The following is a 12477-nucleotide window of genomic DNA, read 5'->3' on the forward strand; positions in this document are numbered from 1 at the left end:
AAACTATAGGCAGTTTCAAGGTAACGTATGTTTTTAAAAAATCCAACTTGCACGAAAATAATGTAAAAGCATACATCTACAAGGCAAGGTGATTTTAATATAATTACTACAACTATTAGTTTCTCATCTTAAATGCCATTTTGATGCAGCACAAGAATTCAAGTCACTCAAATTTAACATGAGAAATACCAAGCCACTGATGCAAAATTTAAACCAAGCTTTCCTAAAATGTCAAAAACCTTGTGGATCTTAAGAATCCAAAATTTGATGGGGGGCAGGAGAGGAGAAATCACAAAAAGCTAGAGAAACGGTTTGAGACTGCACATAATTTGAATAAAAAGTAAAACAACAGTAATGGCTGAGATCAGACATACTGCAGCATGAATCCGGCTTCCTTGGTCTACGTTAAGGAAGTTTCCTGCCTGAAGTATATATCTGACATGAATTTCACATTATCTTATTGGTGAGAACAGTCATGTGAAAATATAATTTTTCAAAGAATCTGGGTAATACAGCAGATACTACCTGCCGTTTCCCCAAATGCAGTGAGAAGAAACTGATATGCACACAATCTCAAAATACACATGTATATTTTTAAATCATGGTGGTAAGCATTCATGCTAAGCAGAAGGTTCTGTAGTAAACCTTATAAAACACTAATGAACCATAAAGTCCAGCCCTGTCTGAGAAACTCACAAGTTCAGAAAGATTAATGATTTAAACAAGAATCATTGAAAGGCCATCACAATTTCAGCTGCTGCACCTGCTTTAGTCCATTGCTCCCCTGCTGTCTAAATACATTGATCTACTCAATGCCTAGAGGAAGAAGATATCTTGCACACAGTAAATTCTATATGAGCTCATGTATCAGGGCACTAACACATGGAACAACTTAACATTATTTCAATGCTTGCTATTTATGACAAGCAGTTGCTTTTCACATGTATTTAAAATTTCAGGTTAAGTGTATTTATTGCATTTTAAAACAGCAAGAAAAAAATTCTCAGGAAGATTCTCAAGTTAAAATTACTCTAAGTTCAGTGGTCTTAAAATATTGTAGAAGTTGCTCATAATCAGAGCATAGACGTTATTAAACTACACCTAAGCCTTAAGTAAAGAGAATTAAAAGCAAGTGTTAGCCTACACCTAAGCCTTAAGTAAAGAGAATTAAAAGCAAGTGTTAGCTGCTAAGGGAAAATAAACCAGGTATATTTTTGAAGTACCACTGATAAACTTGTCCATTATTTCCATTAACATATAACTATGTCAAATGTCTCAGAACAGAAACCCAATTTTACTTTCAAGCACTTTAAAAATCTAACATAAGGCTTTTCCCATGTTTCAGAAATTAACTCACCCTCAAGTAACAGCAATATTTAAGAGTACATTTTAGATGGCCTATAAAGACTCCACAAGTGCAAAGACATCTAAAGAAACCTTCCTTTAAGACGGCATCTAGGTTCTTTTTAGACCAGCGAGCTAGATAGTCACTGAAAGTTGGCTGGCAACAAAATTCAAGGAAACCATGAATAACGAGAGCTTATCATTGATACAAAGCATTAATTGAAGGCTCACAAACTAGTTAACTGCCCAGAATGGTTGAGATACTGAAATGGTTGAAACACTGAAATACTTCAGGTTACGTCAAATTATTAATCAAAATAAAATACTGGGTTTACTCTAAAGTTAAGACAAGCTGAAGTCTCTCCCATCTTCCCCACCATTTCCAGACTATTTGTATGAAATCTAGACCCCTGTAAGTCAAGAAGCATTGAAATAGTACTTATTTCATACTAACTCTTCCAGATGAAAAGCCAACTTTATAAATATACAAAGCTGAACAGCATCCAAAAGCAAGCTTATCTAGCAAGCTGAAAGTCATAAGAGCCAGCAGTTGTACACCAAAAGTCCGTTCTGATGTTTCTTGTATTTATCAACTATAAGAGTGCACACTGCTTTATCTTTTGTCACACACTTAAAAAGCACATGCTCCATGTTTGACAGAAATGCTGAGACCACATGAACTACAATTTGGCACCAGTAAGTTCTGTCTCCCAGATGTCCAACTAAAGGAGTATCAACCATTTAACAAATTCTTATTAATTATCTGCCTTGAACAGCAAACCTCAACAGAAAATAGACTGTGTTTATTGTCCATTATTGTTTTAAGATGCTTGTAACCTGGAAATCAGTTTACAGCAGAGCATATTGCAAAAAGTGACACATTAGAGCCATCTAAACCACCACTTTCACAAACTCATTATTGGCTTTAACATGACAACATGGCAGTTCAACAGTGATAACTGACACAGAGAACACAGCCCACCAGAACTCAAGAACAATCTTCCCCCACTAAATATGCAGGTACAACTTACATATATAGACACAGCAGGCACCTAACTCCATGGTGATTATGAAACGGTTACCTAACATTTGTCTTGATGCAGCTTCCACTTCAAGCTGAAGTTTATGTTCTAATTATAAAGAGTAATATGATTTTATACAAGAACAAGCCTTTTCTACCCATACTAAATTAGAGTCTGCCAATATGTGAGTCGCATGAATAACCAAATAAAGTGAAGATTCTTGGACATTATTATAAGCAGCAAAATGAGAAGGTTAAGGGATTTGCTTCTTGTCTCCCCGAGGTTTCTGTTTTATGTTTTTTAAGCATGCTATATTCAGTTTGAAACTTAGGAGCAGCTCCAAAATTGCCTATAAAAATACTGCCCTTTCCCCTTCTTATTTTTTCAGAGGGAAATAAGTGGAAGAGGGAACAAGACTTTTTATACTATGCAAAGATTCATAGGTCCTTCAGGGTAACACTTTAACAATTAAAAAATTGGAATGTGCATTCTTCCTGGCCACATGCACACTACTGATTACCATGTGAAATTTGAAGAGCTACTCATTAGTTTAATTCAGCTAATCAGATTTATACTTTTTAAACAGAAAAGCATATGGGCCAATGTTTCATCAATCGGTTTTTTACTAGGTCTTAATGGTTACCATCCATGATATTACATAACTCAGGAACACTGTTTTAAAGAGCACTAGGGGATGAACAGATACTTTTTATTACCTACATGTTCAAAATGGATTTCTATGCATATTAACATGAGAAATCCAACAGATTCCCAGGGTGTAGATGAACAAGTTTTTAGTCTATTTAAAATACCTGAAGCCAGGAAAGGAAAAAGCAACAGAAACAGCATAGAACAGCTTATACAAAGTGTCACATTTTAAGAAATCTGTCATTTGTTTGATGTAAAGGTTAAGCATGAGCATGAAAATTAATTCTAATTAATTATCTGAAATATGAAAGACAACGAAGAAAAAAAAAATCCTCTCCTCCAACTGCCCCCCCCCTTTTTTTTTTAAATCAGGTAAAAATTAATCTTGAAAAGCAAAACTTTTCAAAGTTTTCAAAGTAGCATGGAAAAAAACCCCTGTATTTAGGATACAAGACCATCACAATTTCAATACAACCCTTAGATACAGTTAAACAAAACTAGTAATATGGACAAATCACATGTTTCAAATCCTACAAGGCTGAACAAAATAAAAAGGCACTGGAGAAAGGTTTTTAAGAAACAAGCCAGATTCATCAACTGGTTATCCTGAGTATGTACGCCAAGGGATGACTGCAGATCAGTCTTTAAATGATCTGCTGTTCAATTCTGTAACTTTACATTAGTTCAGCCAAATATTCAGTATTTGAATCGCTGCTGCAACTGAAAAATAAAGACACCTCCCTGATCTGAACTGACTTTAAAAAAATATTTGGTAGACCTAGAATCAGTTAACATTCCATCCAGATTATTACAAAACTGATCCTATTTTCATAGCTTTTCCCCCACACAGTTCCGTTATTAAAAGGATGCAGTAAGTCTGGATATTTTTACAGTGCTTAGACTCACATATGATGCAAATCTGACCACCTCAACTTCCACACACCCTTCATGTTCTCAATCCATTTATTTTCCATAAATGTTTTTGTTGCACATGTGTGCTTTGTTAACTACACATATTAATACCAGCTCAAAGCCAGAAACATCTTTAAGAGGTAAGCATAAACGTATGTCTGCAGCAACATCTTGCATTGTATCATATTGTTTGACAGTTCTCCAAGGCTTTTTATGTAGTCCAGAAGATGCAGACATATTTATATAAACAGGTTAAAAAACAGGCCACATAATTAGTTTTTCCTAATTTCTTCACTTAAACACAGCTCACTAAATCACAAGTACAAATAGTGACTTTTATTGCCAAAGCAGTTCATTAAAGAATTTAAGATCAGGAAATAGAATAACAGAATTGATTTTATGAAGTATTTATTACGGGGGGGGGAAGAGGTTTAAGCCATTTTACAGTAAAAATCGCACAGCTTTTTGGTAACTGAGATTGCTATAGTTTATCAGCTTGGTTGGCTGACTGCTTTCAATATATGAGATTTTACTAACCTGATTTCATATAAATCCATGAAAGACTATATTCACCTGAGCTTTCAAACAAATAACTTGTTTCCTAGTACGTAGGCCACTGAACAAGCCTCCTGTTTGACAAAGCATAAAAGACGACACACACACAGAGCAGTGCCAGAAAGATTCAGTTTAAATATTCTGCAGACATTCAGTCCTTTTCACAATACGTAGTTGCTGTACCAAAAATTAAAAAAAAAAAAAGTAAAAAATAGTGGTGGTGAATGTGTATGCCAAGCATTCAGACAATAGGTAAGTAACTGAGGTGATAGCAGTGGGGAAGTTACTGTAGCAGCATCTAGGAAGGCTTTCAGCTTATGAAATGGCATAAAACACATGTTTTTTTATTGAAAACAAATGGTCTTGTAAGTCCCACTCAGAGAAACAAACAATCAGCTTGAAAAGAGGAGGGAAAAAAGGCACAGATATATAAACTTACAATGACCTACAGATTCTGTGCATCAGGGCATCTGAACTAAAAAGCAGAAAACACAACTTTGTTGCATTTCACCACAAAGACAAATCCTCTTGGAAAGACAAAAAGGTGGAACAATTCCAAACCTTTATACAATTTTTTTCTCAGCCTATACCTCACACGTGGAGACCAAACTCTGAATAAGATTAATCAGGTCTGAAATAAAAAGCCTCAGACACTTCATGTTAAGTTGCTACTTCACAAACATATCATTTGTGATTGCAAAGCTCAGAGTAACTTTTTACTTAAGATAATTTAGATTAAGGCTTATTCCCTACAATCTTGTAATTGCTGCATGAACAGCATTTCCCTCAAACCTTTGATGGTGTGCTGGTATCACCACTAACTATAATACATACAGTTTACAAATCATGAATGCTTCAGAGGTAAGAAACTAAGACGACACATGCAAGAAGTGCTAGCAATGCCTTCCTGAGTCACAGAGCTAGCTAAAATAGGGCCACATTTATTTTGACATAATTCTCTGGAACTTCTCAGTAGAAGTTATATGGTCCTTATATCTATATATAGATGAAGAAACAATGGCTCCTGCTGCTATGGAGCATTTGCTGTAAGGAGGCTGCTGGTAAGCACTCAAAATCCTCTGCAGAGATATGTATGTATGAGGAAGTATGATAAACACTCACAGGATGTTAATAAGGAATTAGAGAGATGCACTGATTATGCATCCAGAACCTGAAAGCTTCTTTATTTGAGCTTCATAAGATAGATGATGGTGAACTCAGTGTGGTTTTATAATTCATTTTTTTCTTTTTAGAACTTAATCGTGGGAATTCTGGCAGGATAGCTCTTAAGTGCAACAAAATTCCAGCCACTTAATCAAAAGTGCTATGTATGCTGTTCTTACTGGCTCCACAGCATTTGATGCAAGCATTTGAGTAAACAGGGATGACGCTCCCATAACGAATCCCAAATCATCATGTATAATGGTCCATTTCCAGTCATTGTTCTCAGCAGTAAGTTTATGGGTCAGTTCTCAAATATATGCCCAAAAGAACTACAAACACCACTAAGAGCTTGCGGATCTAACTACAATCAACCAAAAATCTTAAAAAACAAAAACACACCACCAAACCACCACCCAAATGAACAAAACCCCCAAAACAGTAACAAAAACCAAAAAACCAAACCCAAACAAAAAAACAACCCAAAAAACCCGCACCCCAAAAAGACTGTTTTTCCTCATAACTGGAAGCAATATTTTCAGTAAATTCAGATATGTTGGTCTCTTCCTATGTTTTTTACTTAATTCTTGATTAATTCTTGATTTCTCAAGAGTGTTACTTATTCCATTTTTCTTACAATACCTAAATAATATTTTGCTCTATGCTTTCAGTCAGCTTCTTATACCAGAAATGGTTCTTTCTAGAGTACCTTGCACAATTGTAAATAGTGAAATATTACTATCTGTCCTATTTATCTGAATTAGGAATGTGGGTTCACTGAGTGTTTATGTAGTCATGCACAATTTTTTTTCTTTAAACTAATCCCTCTACTAAAATCCAAACCAAGTAGCAATATATATAAAAAACCCAAACCCAAAACCAATCAACTTTCAAGAAAAAAGTTAAACACGTATACTTCCACGAACATTTTTCAAAGCTAAGCTCAAAAGTTCAAATGACAATTAAAAAATTAAGGTCTGGAGAGATTGCATATTATTAATGCACAAACTGTAGACACATTAGCAGTCCAGACTGTTAGGAGACTATTATTTTGCATGTGTTCTACAATACACCAAAAGGCTTTCCACTGCACTTGTTACTTGCAAATGTAAACCAAACCAAACACGTATATCAGTCCAAAGGATATCTGAAGGCAAAGACCATAAAAGTCTTTGATAGCTCTGCTTTGTGCAAAGTAACAGTAAACAACCTCAATAAATACTACATCAAGTCAAGAAACTAGCATTACTCTACCTACAGGTTTAGGTACTTAAGAGGGTCATGGAATGAAACACCAAACTCTCTCAGTCAAGTCCAGTTTGGGCTTCTTGTCTTTGCTGCAACACATGTGCCAGTGCTATAAAAGTTTAGTTCCTCCTGTAGCATCTGAACCAAGTCAGTAGTTTTGCCATTAGAATCACAGACCCTGTTGGCTCTGAGCATTTTACAGGAGCCAGTTGAAGTCAAGTCTTAATATTGAAGTAAATTCAGAAACACTTACCTATTTGTACTTGTTCTGGCTGGCTCAATGATACAAATGCTGATGTATCATCAATCCACGAAACCTGAATGTTACCTAGAAAAGGCAAAAGAAATTATGACTATTTTTCTTAGGCTTAGTCACAGATTTTATCCGATGTGCCAAGACATAAAAGAAAATAGTCAATTAAAAGTAACTTTACCTAAGAAGGCTTTTGTCCACTGTAAAGGTGTATAGTGCATACACAGTTGCACGTGAGCCTGGAACTGTTCAGAAAGCAGTGACTGTTAGGGCTGCGTATGCATCCTGTATACCCTCAGACCCACTAGAGTAAGGACCAAAAGGAAAAAGAGACACATCTAATACCTTTTTCACTCCCAGAGTGTTGTTCTGCTTTTTTGTAGCGCCCCCCTTTTTTTTTTTTTTTTTTTTAATCTTGTAACAATTCAAGTAATCTTAGGGTTCTTTTAGTCCTCCCTTCATGTGTTCTATATAATTCTACAACAAAAATTGAAGCAATTTTTTCTGGGAAATTTCAGCTCTGTACCAAAATGAAGAACTGGTCTTTGGGTTTTAAAACCTATCCATCCTTCAGAACTGCAGCATTTCCTAAAGACACAGCATGGACAAGCTCCAGTTACCACTCACTGTTCCTTTACTAGTACAGACACCCAAGATAAGAAATTCCAGTAGAGCGGAGCGGGGTGGGGTGGGGTGGTGGTGCAGGGAAGATTGTTCACACAAGTGAAGAACTCTGTTATTGCAACACTCTAAATCTTCAAACTCTGGTTTGTTTGGATCACACTGTACACCATTTCCTGGATGTGCAATGAAAACTTAATTTGAGTAAATATGAGGACAAACACACAAAATCAGGGACCTCATTTGGAAGCTGTGACAATGGAACAGTGACTGGAAATAAGTTCCTCCATTCATCAAACAGTTAGTCTATTTTCTGTGTGAATGGCTTAAAGTGTCACATTAGCACAAAAAGAGCTCATGATCAAGCAAAAGTGGAGGAAAGGATTCCCATTCCAGACACAAGGTCTTATTATAGTCTGAAATCCATTTGCATCTCCTATCCCTCATCTAAGTGCTCTACTGTACAATTCAGATACTGAAAATTGGTGCAATTTTTTTCAGGCAGACTAGGAAATCAAGTTATATATAATGTTACACCACCATTTAACCTTCAGACATTACAAGGTTAAAAACAATGATGCAAAATGGCTTAAAATGCATTTTATTTTCAGATGTTTAATCTATTTAAATCTAATTTAGCCTACAGGTTACAAGGTTATAGAAGTCTCTTCTGAAATCCAGCCAGATAATAAACAGATTTTCGAATTATAAAAAATAAAAGCCTAGTTAGATTTAGTTTGCATGCTATACATTTGAGTAGCCAGCTATTTAGGACTTTAAGTTATAATCATTTTGATCATTGCCAAAACCATAATTAATTCAGTATGGTTTCTGACATTTCCCTATACTAAAGGGCTAAGGCTGCTATTAAGAAGAGCCTACACTGAGAAGTCAAACGTTAGAATTTCTTTAAAAACTTTGTAGGCCAAATAAATTCAATTTCTAATAATTCAAATCTTTGAAGAACATCGATTTTGCTGCCTATGGGTAAGGGTCTTTACTGTAGGGACAACATGCTCATGGCAGGACACTTAACCTTTCACAACACAGGAAAAGCCCAAGCTGATTTATGATTGCAACTCAAAATTGTAGTGCATTTGGTAGGACCCTGACACCGAGCTCCCTTTAAGGATTAGAAATTACTGCACAATTTAACACTGTTCCAAGTACATTGACAAGTTATTGTTCTGAACTTCTTTGAGTATAAAGTCCTCCTTTTTTGCATTACTAATTACAAAATTTTCTAAACAATCATCTGAGACCATACTCTTCTGTAATTCTTCAACATGGAAGTGCTGTCCGGATTCTGTCCCTTTCCTATATATATAGTTAATTAATTCCGTATCTACCCTGAACAGACCAAAAGAAAGATCAGAAAGAAAAATTCTCCTGAACATCTTGCAATTGTGCCCTTAGCATAAAATACTGAAGAGGATCAGTGATGGACTAAAATATCCTGAAGGAGTTCAGCTAATACTCAAATGGACTTCAGTGCCCATGTTTTCACAAAGTACCAATTAAAAATAAATAAATAAAAATCCAACCTATTGATGGCACATCATTTCAGTTTCAGATACTTATTCATTGCTGCAGAAAGGCTGCTGCACCCTAAATGACTTTGCTATTTTAGATAATTAAGGGTTTCAATACCTCCCAACATATGCTGCCTTTATACTCAGATTTATACATTTTAAATATATAATTTTAAGAACAAGTCAAACATTAAATAGTGGACACTAAGCTGCAATCTGAAGAGAACTGCAACAAATGCTCTTATGCAATTCTCCATGCTTAAAAGATACTTTTTTCAGACTATGTCACATTTCATTATTATTAAGAAATAAGAATTTAAGAGAGACAAGATTAATAAATTAGATCATTCAGCAATATTGCTAAGCACTCAGTAAATATTGTGCATTTCAAAAGTATGGTGAAAGGGCAATAAAGATCTGAAAAGCAAACGCATCTGCACTTGAAGTACAATATTTAGCAATCAACATAGCTGCATGCCAACTTACTGCAAGGCTAATCCAAACAAACCATATACAGCAATGTAATACCAGCTCTAGAGAAATAAAACAGAAGATTTCTCTCTCTACACTGCTAGAATAGATCAAATGTCTTCAATACTTGGAAGAACACCCTTGTTAGCCTATGTGACCCCTTGTCTATTTGCTACTACATGCCCTGTCAAACAATGTCGCTTGCTAAAAAAAGGGTAATGTCAAATAAAGAATTATCAAGTGAAATAAAACGTCTTCACCCAAATAAGAGCAGATGAAAATCTGATCTGTTGCTTCTGAGATGAAGGTGCAAAGTAATGTGTTTTTTTCTGTAAATAAATTTGAAAATTCTCTTTATATAAACACAAACATGCAAACAACGTTAAAATCCACAGAATAAAATTATATTGATGGATTATGTCAGTCAAACAGATTTTCCTTCAGTTTTTATACCACAACGACCAAAGGTATGGAAAGGCTTCCATATAAGAGACTAAGTAAAATAAGAATTTTCTTTTGAAGGCTGAGTCCAAGGAAGATGCCTATACATATCTGTAGGGAAGATATGAGAACAGAAATTATATGAAAGACGTACAGAGGGGTTTCACTATTTCATTATAAAACAACTAAGGGACATCTAATAAAATATAAAGAATTTTTAAAACCAGAAGAATTTTTCACATAATGCTTAATTGCAGTTAGGGAACTGCCATCAAGTGCTGTGGATGACAAGAATATATATGGGATAAAGTACGGTTTTAGACTGACTTACAGAAAGCTGTGAAAGGCTTAAACTAAAAGATGCAAGTGTGACCTCTAGCTCATGAGTCCTTAAGTTATAGATTGCTAGAAGGCAGGAAAGTTGTTTTACTTTGGCTCTGTTCTCATACGTTTCTGAAACAACTGTTAGTGGCAATTAAACACTTAATATAGGTATTAGGACTATATGGATTTTCATTTAACGAAAAACGTTTATTAACATATTCTACTTTCTTACAGTAAAAAAAACAATTGACCACATTGACACCATGATAGAATTGCTAACAGTTTCTGGACACTGACTGCATTAAACAACAGAAACAGTTGAAGCTTTTAGTCTTTGAGCAAGGGTTGAAGCATATATTAAACACAAACAACATTTTACTGGCGAATAATTGAGAAGAGTTAATAGAGCTTCCACCTTTCTGGCAGGAAGGCAGGGTACAAAGAAAGCAAGAACAGCTGAAGGAAACATTGGCATGAGCAGAAGGAAGAAAGGCCAGAAATGCATAGAGAAAAATAGGATTAACATTTAAAACCCCTTCAAAAACAAAAAGAAACAAAAAAACCCCCACACCCAAAAAATCTCCCACACCCAAAAAATCCCCACAAACCAAAAAACCAACACTCAAAGCTCACATGTCTATATGAACATGAGCTCAGGAGAATACTTAATACATATATTGTGTGCTAGAAGTTTTCCTTAAACTAGATTTTTCACCTTTGAAAGGGGCATTTTTCAAAATGCACTTTTTTTTTTTTTAATTAAGAAAAGTTAAACAGTGAGTTTGCAGTACAGCGGTTAACAGGAACAGATGTCAATGTATGAAACTTGTAAATGAGTCTCAAAAAATGTATTTAAGAGTCACATAAAACTCACCTATATAGTAGTTTGGCCTACTAGAACAAGATTTAAACACACAAAGGACTGGTTACGTTTTAAAAGTAATTTATGGATCTTCAAGATCACTGACTCCATGAACTACAACAGCGTTCACCTCCATCTTAATATTCTCATGCTCTCACAAAATACAATGCATAGGTTTGACTCCACTCACTTGGAAAATTTTTAAGTAGTAGTTTTCATAATACTTTATAGTACGTGTTTTAATTAAAGCCCATCAAAGACATTCATTTAAGTAGAAGTGAAGGCAATACACAAAAGCTGTATTCTAGCAAATACTATTTTAATACCTTCGTATTTCACATCAGCATGACCAAATAAACTACACAAATTTAAGAATTTAAAGAAAGTGTTTGAAGAGACTGCATAGTACTGCAAGTACTTGTACAGTGAAACTACATTCACCCATGAGACTATAAAAACATCTTGCATGAACAGGTGTCCACTTGGTATGCATGAAGTACTGGAAGACTTCAGAACCATGAACGCTCCTTCTAGAGTAGCAAACGTAAAACAGTTCCAAGTCTGACACTGCAGCCCCTTCAGCTGTTTCACTGCTTTCATTAGAAGCTTCACGGAAGATTACAACTCTGCCTCAATTCATACTAGGCTAAAACAAATTCAAGATAATTTTTCTATAAATTCAGGTTAATGTTGCTATTCAATTTAACAACTGATTTTTAATCCAGGTAAAAGCTTGATTTAAAAACACTTTGGTTTAACTGGTGTATAAATCGGGATAATTCATGTCTGTTACTGTCATATTTTTGGGGCTTTTGGCAAATGACTTAACCTTACATTGTGCCACTCTCTGTCTCTCTGTCCAGCTACAACTGAAAAAGCATGGGTACTCCCAGAATTTTGGAAGGAATAATTTGCAGTTTGTTTTGAGACACCATGGCAATAAGACCTAAAACAAAATACAGATTAAGTACTACCCAAATACCAAGAGTTTGTAAATCCAGGTCTGAAAACATTCAGCTCTGAAATCTGGAGAAGTGAGAAAAATGGTAATGTCAAAATTGAATAGTATTTTGAGGTGTGTAA

The 12477-nt window shown here is 35.1% G+C and overlaps 1 protein-coding gene across 1 annotated transcript in view; it reads right to left on the reverse strand.

The window, feature by feature from the left end:
* The window catches only part of PARN (poly(A)-specific ribonuclease), a 70398-nt gene that overhangs the window by 23574 nt on the left and 34347 nt on the right, over positions 1 to 12477 (reverse strand). The window contains exon 20 of the mRNA XM_009281650.1: positions 7144 to 7218. Within this exon, the coding sequence (XP_009279925.1) occupies positions 7144 to 7218 (75 nt within the window). The remainder of the gene's footprint in view (positions 1 to 7143; positions 7219 to 12477) is intronic.

Source organism: Aptenodytes forsteri, unplaced genomic scaffold (genome assembly GCF_000699145.1).
Source record: "Aptenodytes forsteri isolate BGI_AS27 unplaced genomic scaffold, ASM69914v1 Scaffold84, whole genome shotgun sequence".
Classification (NCBI taxonomy): domain Eukaryota; kingdom Metazoa; phylum Chordata; class Aves; order Sphenisciformes; family Spheniscidae; genus Aptenodytes; species Aptenodytes forsteri.